This window comes from Ovis aries, chromosome 4 (assembly GCF_016772045.2).
Source record: "Ovis aries strain OAR_USU_Benz2616 breed Rambouillet chromosome 4, ARS-UI_Ramb_v3.0, whole genome shotgun sequence".
In the NCBI taxonomy this organism is placed as follows: Eukaryota; Metazoa; Chordata; class Mammalia; order Artiodactyla; family Bovidae; genus Ovis; species Ovis aries.
In genome coordinates this window covers 12,833,479-12,851,339 of record NC_056057.1, presented here as the reverse complement: position 1 = coordinate 12,851,339, position 17,861 = coordinate 12,833,479, and the positions used below count along the sequence as shown (strand labels likewise).

General features: G+C 44.0%; 2 protein-coding genes across 2 annotated transcripts in view; both read right to left on the bottom strand.

Moving 5' to 3' along the window:
- The window catches only part of LOC101115117 (polyadenylate-binding protein 1-like), a 77,548-nt gene extending 69,052 nt beyond the window's left edge, over positions 1 to 8,496 (bottom strand). Inside the window, exons 1-2 of the mRNA XM_042249123.2 lie at positions 8,389 to 8,496; positions 6,809 to 6,913 (exon numbers count right to left, since the gene is read on the bottom strand). Coding sequence (XP_042105057.1) covers positions 6,809 to 6,913; positions 8,389 to 8,496 — 213 coding nt within the window. The remainder of the gene's footprint in view (positions 1 to 6,808; positions 6,914 to 8,388) is intronic.
- Positions 8,497 to 9,299: 803 nt separating this feature from the next.
- PEG10 (paternally expressed 10) lies at positions 9,300 to 17,832 on the bottom strand. Its single transcript, NM_001290793.3, has 2 exons — positions 17,613 to 17,832; positions 9,300 to 11,449 (listed from the first exon to the last, which is right to left on the bottom strand). Exons 1-2 carry the CDS (start codon positions 17,615 to 17,617, stop codon positions 10,237 to 10,239), a joined length of 1,218 nt encoding a protein of 405 aa, NP_001277722.1. The 5' UTR covers positions 17,618 to 17,832; the 3' UTR covers positions 9,300 to 10,236.
- Positions 17,833 to 17,861: the final 29 nt, after the last annotated feature.

Genomic DNA, 17,861 nt, shown 5'->3' with positions numbered 1-17,861 from the left:
GAATATGAAGTCAAGTGGGCCTTAGAAAGCATCACTATGAACAAAGCTAGTGGAGGTGATAGCATTCCAGCAGAGCTATTTCAAATCCTGAAAGATGATGCTGTGAAAGGGCTGCACTCAATATGCCAGCAAATTTGGAAAACTCAACAGTGTCCACAGGACTGGAAAAGGTCAGTTTTCATTACAGTCCCAAAGAAAGGCAATGCCAAAGAATGCTCAAACTACCACACAATTGCACTCATCTCATATGCTAGTCAAGTAATGCTCAAAATTCTCAAAGCCAGGCTTCAGCAATACATGAACTGTGAACTTCCTAATGTTCAAGCTGGTTTTAGAAAAGGCAGAGGAACCAGAGATCAAATTGCCAACATCCGCTGGATCATGGAAAAAGCAAGAGCATTCCAGAAAAACATCAATTTCTGCTTTATTGACTATGCCAAAGCCTTTGATTGTGTGGATCACGATAAACTGTGGAAAATTCTGAAAGAGATGAGAATACAGACCACCTGACCTGCCTCTTGAGAAATCTGTATGCAGGTCAGGAAGCAACAGTTAGAACTGGACATGGAACAACAGACTGGTTCCAAATAGGAAAAGGAGTGCATCAAGGCTGTATATTGTCACCCTTCTTATTTAACTTCTATGCAGAGTACATCATGAGAAAAGCTGGACTGGAAGAAACACAAGGTGGAATCAAGATTGCCGGGAGAAATATCAATAACCTCAGATATGCAGATGACACCACCGTTATGGCAGAAAGTGAAGAGAAGCTAAAAAGCCTCCTGATGAAAGTGAAAGAGGAGAGTGAAAAAGTTGGCTTAAAGCTCAACATTCAGAAAACGAAGATCATGACATCCGGTCCCATCACTTCATGGGAAATAGATGAGGAAACAGTGTCAGACTTTATTTTTTTGAGCTCCAAAATCACTGCAGATGGTGACTGCAGCCATGAAATTAAAAGACGCTCACTCCTTAGAAGAAAAGTTATGACCAACCTAGATAGCATATTCAAAAGCAGAGACATTACTTTGCCGACTAAGGTCTGTCTAGTCAAGGCTATGGTTTTTCCTGTGGTCATGTATGGATGTGAGAGTTGGACTGTGAAGAAGGCTGAGCGCCGAAGAATCGATGCTTTTGAACTGTGGTGTTGGAGAAGACTCTTGAGAGTCCGTTGGACTGCAAGGAGATCCAACCAGTCCATTCTGAAGGAGATCAACCCTGGGATTTCTTTGGAAGGAATGATGCTAAGGCTGAAGCTCCAGTACTCTGGCCACCTCATGTCAACAGTTGATTCATTGGAAAAGACTTTGATGCTGGGAGGGATTGGGGGCAGGAGGAGAAGGGGACAACAGAGGATGAGATGGCTGGATGGCATCACTGACTCAATGGACGTATGGTGATAGACAGGGAGGCCTGGCGTGCTGCAATTCATGGGGTCACAAAGAGTCTGACACGACTGAGCGACTGAACTGAACTGAACTGAACAAAGCTTAAACCTAGTTGTCAGAATTGGGCATTATTTCAGTGTTGTATTGACACAAAATTGGTAATTCGACATACAGATTTTGTGGTCCTAAAAGTAGTGAAATGCCTTTACCCTATTTGTGATTAGTCTTAAGAACTGCAGGCAGTGATGAAAATTGAGGTGGCAGTGCTCAGGTGAGTCAAAGTTATAAAAATGAACAATACATAGTCTCAAAGTTTTGTTAGGCTTAGAAGGTAAGATGCTGTGTTTTTTATTAGAATTATTCTAACATTAGGTTCCTTCAATAATGTTGAAACCTCTTAGAATAGAAAAGATTTGTTACTTTGGAAAAGAATTTTATCCATTATAAACTTTCATGAGTGTCTGTCTCCAGGTAAAACTTGCACCTGTTTCATTCTTGCTTTGTGACATGGACTGCTTGAAAAGAACTAGTCAATGATACAAAGTTACATGACTGATCATTTTAATCCAGCTGCTGTCTTATGTTGGACTATAAAACAATAGTAATAAGACAAAAAATAGTAATCAATGATCTTTCAGAGTAATTAATAATTAATAATAGCTATTGTCTTAGATCAAAATGTTATTCTGTAAATTACCCTGAGTTCCAGGAAACAAGATTTCTGATGTATGTGTATCATCCATCTCCAGCGATTATCTGGGAATAGAATTGGGGAAGAGGTTTACTGTGTGCTGAAAAGGTTTCTTAATTGGGGAGGAAAAGAGCCATCTAGGCTCTCTTTCTCTTGTTGATTCTAATTCTCATTTAAACGCTAATAAAAACAAATACTTGAGAAATTTAGTGTATTCTAGAAAAAATATACAATGCCACAAATTAAGCAAGATTCTTGCTGCGATTCATGGGGTCGCAGAGTCGGACACGACTGAGCGACTGAACTGAACTGAACCTGCAGTAAATGATGGTTAAATTGTGCCTGGTCAAAAATAACTTGGGTAACTATGATGCCTAAAAAGTTGGGGTACCCTGGCTAGAGAATCCTTGGGTGCTCATCCTTCAAGTGCAGTGGGCATCTTAGTGCAAGGTCTGTGCCCAGCATCATGTCCCCCAAGGCCAGCTTCGTGTCTGGCACATGAAGACAAATTCATACTTATTGACCACACCTTTATTTATTGACTTAAATGTTTATTATTCATCCACCTAGATTCTTTATATACACTCAAAGAAGCCAGAACACATATGAAACACACACAGTTATTTATTACTTATCCAACAAGATTCTTCTCCACATATTTTCAAGGAAGTCAGAACACACACATATTTATTGTTAATTAAACAATAAATATGTGTTCTTATTGTTATTTATGCATGTAGGCTTTTCTCTATGCATATTCAAGGAAGCCAGAACACGCGCACACACACATGTATTTAGTTATTTATCCATGAAGATTTTTCTCTCTATATATTCAAGGAAGCCAGAACACACACACATCCCCCACACATATTTTTTATCCGGGTAGATTTTTCTCTACATATATTCAGAAAGGAAGCAAAAACACATACACATACACATGTATTTATTTTTTTATCCATATAGATTTTTCTCTGTATATATTCAAGGAAGTCAGAACACACACATATTTATTCTGTTAATTAAATAATAAATACGTGTTATTGTTATTTATGCGTGTAGACTTTTCTCTATGCATATTCAAGGAAGCCAGAACACGCGCACACACACACATATTTAGTTATTTATCCATGAACATTTTTCTCTGTATATATTCAAGGAAGCCAGAACACACACGCACACACACACATACACACATTTATTAATTTATTATTTATTTACCCATCTCTCTTCTTTATATATTTTTAAAGCCCCCAAATGAGTAAAGGGTGGGGGCTAGGTATTTAATGTCTCTAGGAAAATATTAGTTGCTTGGTAAATAAGCTAGTTATCACATAGTTTATAGGTGTATGCCATGTATTTTTTCATTATGTTGAACAGTTCTTTGTGAATTCAAAACCACTGGTCTTAGTTGCGATTGCTAATTTAATTCCATGAATAATTTTGTTTACCCTCTTCTGCCATTATGCACTTCTTCCTTTCTGTAGTTCTTGATCTATCTGGAGTTCACGAGTGTATTTTTTTGAGGCATGGATCAAAAAGTTTTCCACATTAATACTTAATTGCTTTTATATGTTTTTATAATTTGTGTTGGGCTGAGGTGAAAGCATCTGCCTGCAATGTGGGAGACCTGGGTTCGATCCCTGGATTGGGAAGATCCCCTGGAGAAGGAAATGGCAATCCACTCCAGTATTCTTGCCTGGAGAATCCCATGGACAGAGGAGCCTGGTGGGCTACAGTCCATGGGGTCGCGAAGAGTCGGACACGACTGAGTGACTTCACTCACTCACTCACTCACAATTTGTGTATTTTCCCTTAAGTTTTGTTTAATCATGTGGTTTAGGAATGAGGTGGGGGTCAGGAAGGGGAGGAGTCCAGGTGCAACAAAACAGAAATGTATGGATACTCCCATTTCTGTTCAAAGTGGTTTGGTGAACAGCATTGTTTGTAAAGCCCACCGCCAAGTAAGCATTTGATTGTGTCCCACCACCAATGTTTCAAATCCCACCCACCACTCAGCGCGCTGTCGAAGCCCATGAACTCTGGGCTAGATGAATAACCATTCAGGATGGTGTGCTTCTAAGGTGAAAGTTTTCAGGTTGTGTGTGTCCTTTCTTACCCCAAATCATTCCATTTAGTCATTGTCTCCCATGTGTAACTCCCAATAAATGATTGCATTTACGTCATTACCCCATCAATGAACCCAGTAATCCTTCAAAACTTGCCCATCACTGAGTCCTTTTTTTCAGGGTTTCCAAGGAATGGCGGAAGCTGGCAATGTTATTCTTTCTTCCAGTTTTATTGAGATCAATTGACATATATAAGGTGAGCAGCTTTAATAGTTTGACAACATATATTTTGTGAAATTATCATCATACCTTTAGCTTGGGTTTTCTATATTATCCTACAACCGTTATAAAATTCGATAGGAGTCACTCAACCTCATTTGTCACTTTAGATGATTTTCATGCTAACTCTGTTATTGTTTTAGTGTTATTTGGTGTTAAAAACATCTGTCTGCTAATTTCCCTTCATGTCATACCTGAGTACATTTGGTATGTCTTCTCTTTTATCCTTAAGTTTTTAATATTTTCTATTAATAAATCTCAGGTATTCCAAGTTTTTTGTTGTCCTTCAGTCACCAAGTCGTGCCTGACTCTGTGACCCCATGGTCAATTCATATAAAAAGTTATACATGTCAACAGAATCTTTATTGTGTGGCCTTAAAGTTTTTCAGCTTAGAAAGTTTTTTATATCATGTCCATAGAGTAGTTATTAATCATGGGGCTTTATTTTTATAAAGGTTTGCATTGGGAATGACTTCAATTTCTTGGAATATTCTGGGTAAATAATGGGACACGGTGTTGCTCGATTGATATATAGCACCCCCACCCTTCCCACCCCGCTGTCTTCCCACCCCCAGCCCCATCCTCTAGACTCCCCTACCCTCCTCACTCTGCCTTCTTCCTTCACCAACTCTTCTGTTCTCTCTCCACCCCTCCTTTCCTCTTCCTCCCCCTCCCCCATCCTCCTCAACCCCGTCCACTTGATGTCCAGTGTACGCTGAAATGATCAAGACACAGTTTGCACTTAACCACTAAATCTTTATTGAATTTTCATTATAACATCAATCGATATATCAGCAAATAGAGAGAAATACAGAGTAAATAGCAATAAATGGGCAAGGGTAGGGATGTTGCGCAGGGGCAGGTGGGAAGTGCAGTTAGGAAAAAGGGGCAGGGGTAAGAAGAAGGGCCACTGACAGGGGCATAAGCAACGCTTCTTATTCATCACTTTCCTGTAACTTCCATGAATCTTTACCATCTATCGTTATCAATATCACTCCAGCAACGATTTTTCAAAGGGCATCTATCTATCTTAACTCTCTAAAGACTGCTTACAATCTCAATCCCCGGAGTTAATACTCAGGGCAAAGAGCCTCTATTAAGACTATTTATCCAGTCATCCCTGAACTTTCTCCTGCTGGTTTCTATCTGTATCCAATAGCCCCCAAAAGGTTGATCTCCCTGCAGTTCCCTTCAAGTTTATCTGAAATCTTTAGGGGTAGCAATCAGAGTAAAGAATCACAAGGAGATACATGTTTACTTATAAAGGTATCTAATGCAGAGAATCATGCTTTTTAACTGACCCCACCCACTTAAGATTACTTAATAGCCCCCCCCCCCCAAAATACGTATGATTATATATGTCCCCAATTAAATCGTTACACAAAGAAATAAAAACAAGGAAACTTTCCACAGACCACTTTGATAGCTTTCTACAATCTGAAACAACAAAGAACTCTCCATCCTAACCAATGTGCCTTCTTTCTTTAAGATGAAAGCGTGGCATGGCTCCCATCAGGCTCTTCATCTCTGCAGGTGGTTCTCATCATTTCTGCCCAGGTCTTTCCCGCAGAGTGTTCTCTGTTGCCAGTCTTGGAATTCTGATGTTAGACGTCTGTGGTGGATGATGACTGGATCAATTCAGGAGTCCAAGAGGTACCTGCAAACTTAAACAGAAATCCTGACTGCACTTTGCAGGTGTGCCCCTCTTATTTTGTCCACCTGAAGTTCACTGTGCTAACTCACATGATTTATCCCAACTAACTCTCCATCTTCCAGCATCTAATACAAGTACCTCACTGCTCAAACTAAATTGACCCTTCAGCAATGTACATAAACTTCCTCCACTTCAACAACCTAGCATGGTGACCTTAGCTAGTTCTCTCCAGGTCTGCCTAACAATGGGAGCTTATATCTTCTTCATTTTGTAACCAACACTGAAAATTTGGGCCAAAAGTCAATTGTGTCATTGTTTCAAAAGGCAGACTGCTGGCTTTGCTAATAATTTTGATGTCTTCTTTATCATCTTTGTCTTTATTTTGCTCCCTTTCCACATTCTTTAGAGATTAATTTGCTTTCTCCTTTCTTACGAATAAAGGCATTTTGTTGGAAAATGCCCAAAAAATTTTAAAGTATTCAATTAAAACAAAGTTGATGAAAACACATGAGCTAAAGGAAACTTAATAAAATTCCGAGTCTACAGAATAAGTTTGAGATTACTTATCTTGAACACCTACGCATATAGATAGTATATATAGCTATAGGGCATCGTACACACTGCCAAACAGATTTTCACAAGCTCTACAAAACAGCCAAAGGTGTGTCAGGGATTTCCTCCGGGAGTTAACCCCCACCACCATGCTCCCTCAGGCTTGCTGCCGTCACACCTCCAGACTCCTGCTTGCAGCGATGGCAATGTCCGTGTGCACGTGCTGGGGCTGCAGACAGTAGCCCATTTCTAGGCCCTCTGCAGCTTGAAGATCAACTGACAACTGTAAATTTGACACAAAGCAAGCTGAATTCAAATGTATGGAGGATGGATTGATTGAGGTAAACTGACGTGATGCTTCAAAAAGTCCAGAAGCACAAATGCACCATTTAAAAAGAAGTTAACCCAAAACACATGAGCAACTAACAAGCTTTCAGATTCCATTTGGAAAAAAAGAAAAAGAAAAAGGAAAAGTTGTTTTGGATTAAACAGCCAATTAGGCAATTAGGTATTTGCTTTGAATTTATGTCTCATTTTGTTTGATTTTTAAAGGCCCAATCAAAAAAAAATTAAACTATAGATGATGTTAAAATAGAAGTTTGAAGATGAACAGGATGAACTATTATACAAGTACTCCAGTCTGAGGAGCCTCTGATTCACAGTGTTGTAAGAGAAGTTCACAGCAAAGAACTATTTTATACTACCTTACATATCAATTTTAACTGATTTAAGAAGAGATGGATAGTAATCAATGGAAATAACTTTGAAAGCAGAGTCACTACTTTAAAACAGTTAAAGGACACTATCAACCTACAGCTTAAACTTTTAAGTATTTAAACATGCAAGGGTGAGGGTGAGGGATAATGAACGTGTGAAGGGTGATGCTGATGAAAAGTGAAACTTCACCATTGGACTCCTCTTCATGACAGGCTATTTGAAAAAATACACCATATCGTTTGCTACTGCTCAAATGGTTGGAGACTGTGTTGAAACACATGCTCCCAGAAGCCTGCCTCTTTCTTCTCCATGCCATGGCAGCAAATTGGAGTCTCAGCAACCAGGCAGGAAGGATGTCAAATCCTGCAGCAGGGTAAGTGGCAGTAGTAAACAGAGAGAGAGGTTAGATAATCAGTTCAAGGTAGTAGCAAGGGACCAGGCTAAAGGAAGTCAGGCAGTCCCAGGTTAGCACAAAGCATCCAGGAGACACCAGCTGATGTCACTGGACCGAAGGTAACTCTTCTGTTGTCTGTTGCTTTCTGAGGCCTTTCATTCATTGGCAGCTTATTGGCTCCATCCCCTAGAGGATGGTAAAATACACTCCCCCTCCCTTAGCATCCCAGTGCTATAGTCTAGTGAGGGGACTGATAATGAAATGTCCAGGTGCATATGGAGGCAGAGACAGGGACAGATGCGCCCAAGACTTCAGCTGACACACTACCAGCCAGTGAACAATGCTCGTGAACATTCCTTCTGAAGTTCCAGGTCAAGGTGGTACCATTAACTGTGAGTCTCTCCTTTAAGAGCTGGGTACAGGAATTTAGGAGTCCTTATTAGCTACTCATTAGCCCTCATACATGGCTGAGAGATGATCACACTTCACAAATGTCTAACCACCTGGAGTCACCAGCAGTCTCTGGTTACCAGGCTTTTTGTTTTGTGTGGAAGCCATTGCTGGCATGGTGATGGTAAGGTGTTGTGACAAAGTCAGAGTTATTGGGTACGTATGATTTGCACCAGGATGTGAAGGCACACTCAAACATGCACAAGTCCCTCTGAGAGCACTTCCTCCTGAGGCCTGAGGTGTTCTGTTGAAGGGGTTTTGCCTGCTCCCCGGAGAACCGGTTGAGTTGCCGCTCCTTGAGTCATGAAAGTGGAGTTTGAAGATGGTGAAGTTTCAAAGGGTGCAGCCAGAAGATCACGGAAGCCGCTGGCACTGCACCAGTAACTGTGGCTTCCTTCATAAGGCCTCGCTCCTCCAAGGCTGTAAGGGACCTCAGCTGCAAGGAAAGTCCTGTCCTCCTCCTCGCCTCCCCCTCAGTAAAGAAAACAGCATTTCCTGTGTTTGCATCAGCTTCTCAGTCACTGTTAAATGAGGAATCTGACAGCCTATAATTCAGATGGTGAGAGAGGTTTCAGCAGGTAAAACCCAGGTTTCCAGGGTTTGCTGGGAAGTAAACTTGTTACGAATTTTAATTAGGTTGGCAGTTAAGGTGGAAAAGCAGAGATAATTTGTTGGTAAATATTTTGTTGCTCCCACCAAACAGTGGAGGTCAGTGGGTGCTTTGAGATGGGTGTCAGTCCAGGGTGGCCCTGACCTTCTGTAACCATTTCAGAGGAAAGCCTGTGCTCAGGTTGGTCTGAAGGTGCAGTGGCCCAATGTAGCACACAGTCACTGATGAGAAGCTGAACAGGAGTTCATTTTGAGGGTAGAGATCCTGAAGGGCAGGATGCCTATTCACAGGGTGCTGTAAGAAGGAGGCGGCGGTGGCGGCGGGGGTGGCGGCGGCGGCGGCTGAGGCGGCGGGTACTGGGGCCCTGGCGGCTGGCGGTACCAATGGGGATTCCAGGTGATCACCACGGGGACATAGAGGGATCGCCCGTGTCCATCTCGCCCCACGGGGTACCAGGCGAATCCTACCGGGTAGGTCGGGTACGCGGCATAGGCGGGATAGGTCGGATATCCTGGAATTTGAGGTACGAATTCAGTGTACGTTGCCAGGTGAGCTTGGTCATCTAAATTTGGAATCGTGAGTCGAGGATACTGATTCTGGATGGTGACGCCGTTGGGACCCCGGCAGTCGTAAGAAACTTGCAGCTTCCACCCTCTCTTCACTTGGAGAACTTGGGCTCCGTTCGGCGCGATGGTGGGAGTGATCAGCCCATCCTTCACGTGTCTGGCAATGAAATCTCGCAAGGCTGCCATTTCAGACTCCGACAGTGAGTACACGTGCCCGCTGGGAATGCTGTGTGCTCCGGGGATCATCTCTATGTTAGGGTCCACCAGACGGTTGTCTGGGTAGACGTTCTCATCCACTGGGGTGTACACATTCTGCACGTAGTAGTATCTCACAGGCTGGTAAACTCTGTACCCCTCTACTGGGTAGTAGAACACGGGTTGCGCTGGTGGCGGGAGAAGTGGTGGTATTGGAGAGTACATCCGGCAGTGGTATCTGCAGTATTCGGAATCGAAGACGATCGATCGGGTGCTCCACGTGATGTTGGGATCGTGTGTGCTCAGCCAGCGCACCCCCAGGACGATGGGGAAGAACGGGGACTGAGTCACATCGAACGACAGCACCTCGCGGTGATCTCCCAAGTCGACGATCAGGTCATGAGTTTCGTGGACCACTGGGCCCGATGCTATGGGACGTCCATCAATTGCTTCTACAAGTATGGGCCAGTCCTTGATTCTCAGAGGAATGCCGTTCTGGGCCACGTACTCGTGATCAATGAAATTGCCAGAAGCGCCAGAATCGATCATGGCTCGGACGAACAGGCTGTGTCGGCCCGGGAGATGAATCTGGAGCATCACTTGCAAGTGTGGAGATGACGCAGCATCATCTTGGGGGGACCTTATTAATTCCGGCCCGGTCGCTGAAGGTCCCTCTACAGCGGGGCCGGGGAGTTTCCCGCCGGCGAAGCCTTCGAGGCCTTGGCAGGACAGTTGTCAGCGTAGTGGCCTCCATTCCCACAGTAGAGGCACAGGTTCAGCTTGCGACGTCGCTCTTTCTCTTCCTGCGTCAGGCGCATGCGGGCGCCCCCCACGGGCTCGGTCGGGTCTGCCTGGTGGTGGTGGTGATTGTTGACTTGCGAGGCCACCAGCGCACGCGGCGGGGATCGCGGCTTGCGGGCAGCGGCCGCCCGGGCCAGCCTTCTCTCAATGTGGATGCACTGGCTGATCAGCGCCGACAGCGTCTTGGCCACTTCGAGGTGCGCCAGCTCCGCCTGGATGTGGTCGCTGAGGCCCTCGTGGTACTGGTCGATCAGGGCGGGCTCGTTCCAATCCAGGTCCTGCGCGATCATCTGGAAAGCATTAGAGTAGTCGACCACCGACCCCATTCCCTGGCGCAGACGTCTGATCTTGCGTTTGGCGGCCTCGCGCCGCTGGGGGTCTTCGAAGACGTGCTTCATTTCGGTCATGAAGGCTGGGTAGTTGTGCATCAGGTAGTGAGAACGCTCCAGTTTGGCCGAGGCCCAGCGGGCGGCGCGGCCCGTCATCATGCTGGTCACGAAGCAGACACGCACGCGATCGACAGAGAAATCGCGGGTGCTCTTCTCCATAAAGAGCTGGCACTGGGACATGAAGGGAACCAGCATGTCTGGGTTGCCGTCAAACTTCTCAGGAAGGTCTTCCGGGCACTCCTCTTCTATAGGGGTGGCTGGGGCGGCAGCGGCGGCCGCGCCGCACAGCTCAATGTCGTCCTCTTCCTCCTCGGCGGCGGGCTCCACTTGCTCGCGGAGGGTGGTGTTCTCCTCGGTGAGTTTCTGCACCTGATTGTGCAGGTTGTTGTTCTCCTCGGACTGCTTCATGACCCTCTCTCTGAGGTTGTTGATCTCTTCCGAGAGATCCTCCCGCCGGCGTTCCCCCAGGTTGGGGTTGTACTGGCCCCTCTGGCTGCTGCAGGGGGAATGGGAGGGGGAGGAAGGATCGTTGGGGGGAGGAGGAGGCGGAGGTGGTGGGCAGTCGGGCCCCAGGGTGATGGTTGGGGTGGGAGGAGACCTCCCAGGCGTGGTAGCTTCACTCCTGTGGGAATGGAGGCCTGTGTCCTGGCCTCCGCGTCCACCTTTTCGCCTTCTGGTTTTCAGAAGCTTTCTGTTTCTGTAAGTGAAGATAAAAGCATAAATTCAACACATACATTCAAAGCACCACAATAGGAAGTATCTGCTAAAGTACTTTAAATACATGAGTATTTAAAGTATCTCTTTATTCCCCTTGTTTACATCAATAGTTAATAAACAGACCAAAGCCCCACAAAAAAGATGTTAATCAATTAGGACTGTGGACAATGAAAAGAATCCTCTTTGATGTCCAAATGATCCTTTCCTCCTCAAGAATCACCTGTTCATCATAATTTAACAATATGCAACTCTTATAAGCAGCATGGTTACCTTTACTGACTAATAAATAATGTAGAGATACTCCAAATAAGAACCTTTATAAGCAGAGCAAGAAACCTTCAAGGCAAAGATTGATACCAAAAAATTATGTAAAATAAAGCCAAAATGATAACTACTTGTTACCTGAAAAACAGCTACTATCCCAGCCAATAGAGAACCAAGAAAAAGAAAGGTGTGTGTGTGGGGGGTGTGTGTTAAAAATCACAATGACTGTACTCATCAACCCATCAAGGGGGGGGGGGGTGGCACTTTGGCCCACTGTCCCTACCCTGATCCACCTTTATAGAGAAGGTAACTATGAATGGTTATCAAAACAAACAACTGCCACAAAGCCAACAGAAAACTGTCTAAATTCCTTTTCAAACCCGAATTAGATTTCCCCTTTGGGACAGAAATGGTCCTGAGCAGCAACCTGTATATACTGGTTTCTCTCCTTATTATGCAGTCAACCAACAGTTACTGATTGATGCCTCTTAGGAGTAGCTAGGCTACAAAATAGAACATTCAAAGAAGCCCAGTAATAGTGGCCCTCAAACTTACAATGAGGGTTTAATTAGATAATGCAAGTAAAGCACATAGTGCATATTCAACAACTGTTAGCTGATATTAATAAAGTTATTAATAAAAACAGAAACTTTAACTTTCTATATAATGAGGCTGAGATTAAAACAGGGAGGGGCTGCAACTATGGCAACCTGGGTCCCACATCCCACCTAATGATACTCAGGATTTTTTTTTTTTAAAAGACTGTGTCCACAGGGGTGAATGACTGTGTGAGCGGGAAATGATGAGGGAACTTAATGCCCTAATTATGGGTAGGGTGACAATAAATTACACATATACTAAGTCAGCACACAGGGGCATGTGTACTTCCTGGAAATAAGGTTAAATTTAGAGTAATTATTTTAACACATCAATGATTTTTTAAATGGGCATTAAGTGTTCATATTTGGAAAACTAGGAAAGTGCTCAAAACTTAAATAGACTATATAAAGCCCGTAGACTACCTATTTGTTCCATTTTAACTTGGCAGTCCTGGCCACCTTTCTGACCCACCAAGGCAAAAACAGACACCAAATTAATTATGTAAAATAAAGCCACAAAAGTAAACATGCTATTCAGAGAAGTTAGGTGAAAAATTGCTAATATTTCATCAATTGGGTATGGGTGCGGGCAGGAAGGTGATGGTAATTAAACATTGTACCTGGCTACAGAGAAATACCCCTTCCTCCTCCTCTTTTTGAGACCCCTCCAAGTTCTTTAGGCCCCTCCCCTGCCCCAGCCCCACCAACCACAACCATTTCCTCTTATGCCCTGGGCTGTTGGTTCAGCCTCTTCAAGGAGACTATTCAGCACACAGAGTCCTTAAGGGACAGAATTACTGTGCCATTTTAATATTTTTAAACTATTACTTAATTACTTTAATAACTTAGACTACGGAAACAATTAACAGTTGACATTGAAGATAAGACATTCAAGTTTAGAAAATGAGATGTAATTAACATATCATAGCCTGTGACATTATTTCATGTCCAGTTGCTTACAGACGATTACATTGGTGACTATCAGAATATGAGGTCACAAAATAATGCCATTTTTATTAATTAAATGAAGTGTTTTAATGTCCCATTATAAAGCAACTAATAAGCACAGGTCATTGTGTCATGTCATGATGACTGAGGTGCCACTTTTGTCATCAAAACACTAATACTTTCAAAAGTTAGAGACAAGACTTTGGAAAAGGCATTTCACAGCATGGCCTGCAGCAGGTCAGAAAGGTTAACCACCTATATGTCAATCACAGTCACTGGGGTGGGCTTTATTGAGGCCCAGGTCTGATGGTTTTCACATCTGCAAAACACAAGGACAGGACAAAAATAACAATACATTAGGAAATCAGTAAACAATCACTGAATTGTTTATGGAAACAGAAGATCAGTAAGACCTTAAAATTCAAATGCTTTTGGGGACACGAAGGTAATAGAAATGTGAAAAGAGACTGGACAATAGGGGGGGACTACAGCTATTTCACTTGGGGATGAACACCTCCCCCAACCCCCACAAACTCTTTTAACTCTTGTATGATTTTTAAATCCAGTGTCAGTCAAACAAATTCAGGGCCTTATTTGACCTATGAGATTACTAGTTTGAGGTCCCTAACTTTTACCAGTATCAGGCTTAAGGCTCCCACCCCCAGGGTTTGTAATTTTGGGGTGGGACTCTTAAGTCCTAAAAGGGTCAACTGCCCAGAACAGAGATGTTTATCCATTAAAACTGATAGGGTAGTGGGCAAGCAAGTTAAGAGCAGAAGTAAAGTTTACAAATGTTTAAACAGCAACTGGAGCACTGTGACTTGATTTGAATGACAAGACTCTGGCTCCTTAAATGCCTCCTTAGTAGGGACTGGATTGCAGAGGCGGGGTCAAGAGGCTCCATTCCTAAAATAAAACCTCAAAGAACACACAGCATATAGCTAAGCCACCTGGGACAGATGCCACCTTTACACATGAAAAACAGTATCACTCTGTTTAAGAATTAAATACATTTGATTAATCTTTACTCTTCACAATGATTTTTGAAACTTTCTATCCCCCCCACCCTCCCTCAATGCCCCCACCAAAGACACCAAAGCTCGACAGTAGCAAAAAACCATCACATGTTAACCATCACACTAGTAAATGATATTCACCAAGCAATGCTTAATTGCTTTACATTTGCAAATGTCCACATTTCTTTTTGAGAACTGTACAGTTAATGAAATGCAAATTCTAATAATATGCACATTTTAAAAACCATTGTTTTGAACCTCTTTATAATGCAGACACAGAATTTCCAAAGAGAAGAGGGGTTAGGGCAGCAAGGTTCGTAAATGGAACCTGGGGACTTGAAGCTGTAATTATGATATGTTATCCATGTATCCACAGACTATATACTTATTGGAGGTAGTGTGTGTGTGTGTGTGGGGGGGGGTGATTGGTGGGGAGTGACAAATTTGGGGAGCCAATGCTTCCAAATGCCCCTGTAACAGTCCTGGTTCATGGTTTACAACATATGGAACCAGGTTTTAAAATGTCTTCATTTAATTAGAAACATAAATATCTAACTGGCAGTACACTATAAATTTGTTTTATATAGATATCTTAAAATGCCAGCTAAAACTGTCAATCTATATTTTGTAATGTAACCACTTTGTTACATTACACAAATTTTAAATATGACAATTATGTACCATTAACTAATCCGATTGCCCCAAATTTAAATAATTAGCTTTGCTTTTTAGTTTATAAAAAAGCTAATTATTTTTAGTGTTTTGAATTAATTTAGCTGTTTTGAATTATAATTACAGCTTACATTATTCAAACTTAAAAATGCAATTTTTTTTTTTAAGATCCTGTTAAATGTGAGCAAGATAAAACAAGCAGCATCTTGGACAACCTAGCACAGTAAAACACCACAGGAAAGAGCCAGGAACAAAAAACCAGAAAACACCTGCACACACGAAGGAAGACACTGAATAAACCATTTTACTCTGATCATTTAATGAATGCCTACAATATGCCAGACCCAATTAATAATATGTAGGCAAGTTAGCCAGGGCTGATGCCCTAGAGATTCCAAGAAAAAAAATCCAGAAATACACGTCATCCTCCTTTAGAGGCCAAGCCAGCAGCACCAACAAAGTTACTTAAAACTCCTGTGAAACAAAGTTCAAGTTGTTCTTTATTTTGAATTCACCAAACCATCTGATTCCATTGGGTCCCACCACAAAGGTCCACTAGTGTGTCCGAAACACTTTAAAAAGTTTTTTACTTTAAAAAAGTTAAATTTTTATTAAGATTTAAAAAAACCTTAAAACTTAAAAATGTTAAATATTTTATTTTTCATTTGTAGTAAAAACATTTAGCTAGACTACCTTTAGAGGCACCAGCCATGTCAGCTTAGAAGCACCCTTCATAACCCACTATCAGGAATTTAAATTGTGGGTTTATGTTACTTAATATATACAAAGTGGCTTTTTAATGCCATGTATAATTGTTATTGTTGTTAATTGTCCTTATATATTATTCTTATATTTATTAGACACCAGTGGATAAAAGGCAAAACCTGCGCAGAAGAGAAACCACAGCAGAAAAACCGCAGGAGGGCGGGGCTGTGCAGCCAGGCTCAGGCAGCGAAGGTGCGCAGGCGCAAAAGAGCCGGGGGGGGGGGGGGGGAACCGATGAGGCTGGGGGCTTGCACTGCGCAGGCGCAGGCACCCTCTGGAGAGGCGGGGCCATAGACCAGCTCAGAAGAGGCAGGCTCAGGGCGGGGCCAAGTTTTGAAAGGCGGGGTCTGGAGGAGCTACCTCGGAGGAGGCAGGCTCAGAGAGAGGCGGGGTCTGGAGGTGCCACCTAAGGGAGGCGGGGTTCAGGGGAAGGTGGGGTTCAGGGGAAGGTGGGGTTTAGGGAAGCCGCCTCACACGAGGCGGGCTCGGGGGAGGCGGGATCTAGAAGGCGCGCTCTGGGAAGGCGCGCCACAGAGGAGGCGCGCTCGGAGCAGGCGCTGGGCGGCGCTAAGCCTGCTCTTAGCAGATACTGCAGAGAAGGCGCGCTAGGATGGGCGGGGCAGGTCTAAGATGGGCTGCATGCCTCTCCCAGGATCCCCCCTCCCGAAACCCCTCCCACCAGCTTCCACCAGCCAGATTCATTTCATGCAACAAGAGCAATCACCCCCAGATCCATTCCCCCCCCCCACCCCACACCTCCCAATACGAAGCAAACCAACAGTTTCCACAAACTGTTGCTGGATGCCAATTCGCGCCACCACTACAACTACACCACCACTTCAATCAAGCGCAACTAAGCAAGGCAGCCCTGCCACCACCAAAAGATTCCCTTTCACGCTACAGTCAGAGCCCCTCCACTCCACTGCCATAGCAGGAATGGTGTGGGCCGAATGTTAAACACTAATTTTTGCCCAGGGCTCCATTTTGTCTAACAGCACCATCATACAGAGAACCGTCCTGGAGAAGAACATAGTGGGAGCCATTCCAAAGGTGTGTTAGAGACAAAGGGTGGGGTTCCTCTAAGAACAGAGTGATCTTACTCTTCAGCTCCTGTCCGCTTCAACTGGTTTCTTTGTAGCGCAAAACAGTACAGCTTGTCTATTTCTGCAGCTGTTATTACTCTGTAGCGCATTTTAGGTATAAATCGTTCCACAGCTCATGTACCTCTGTGGTTCCTGAGTCTCGTAGCGCAACGAGGCGCTGTTGTAGTGCTACCGTATCATTTTCGTAGCGCTAATCTTCTACAGCTCACATTTTGTAGCGCATTTAAAGCGCAAATCAGTCATCAGTCTGTGGTTCATAAATTGCGGCAATTCATAAATCGCTGCAGTTCATACTGGTTTCAGTGCAAAAGAAGCGCCCATCAGTTTTTAGCGCATTGACGCGCCCATCGCTTTGTAGCGCATTGATGCGCCCATCAGTCTGTAGCGCATTGAAGCGCCTATCGGGTCTGTGGCGCATTTGAAGCGCTTATCAGTTTGTAGCGCATTTGAAGCGCTCATCAGTTTGTAGCGCATCTGAAGCGCCAGTTAGTTTGTAGCGGATATCACTTTGCAGCACATCTGCAAATTGGTCTGTAGCTCATGTCCGTCTGCAGCTCATGTTTGTCTGCAGCTCATATCTGTCTACCACCCGTATCTAGACTTAGGTACTAGAAATCAAAGCCCTGAGGGCTTGGATTCTTCACACAGTTTTGGGGTGCAGCCAGTGAAGGCGTGACAAGGTGTGCGTGGAGACATTCGGGCGCTATTCCATCTCCCGCAGCTCTCGATAAGAACGGGGAATGAACGTGATCTTAAAGAAAAAGAAACATCCTCACCGCATACTCACCACGCGAGGACTCCCTGCGAAGGCTGGAAAGACGGGTCCCACACCTGTGCCAGGCGTGGGGGCCGCTGGGTGCTCGGCAGCCCGGAGTGGCTCCGGACGCGAGCCCGCTCAGCGGACCTTCCTCGAGGTTCGGTGGTCGGTCTCCGCTGGTCTCCTCAGGTCGTAGTCAGGTTTCTTCGACACACACCAACCGAAGTTGAAGCGCGTGTACCGAGAGCGCCGACCGGGAGCCTTATAT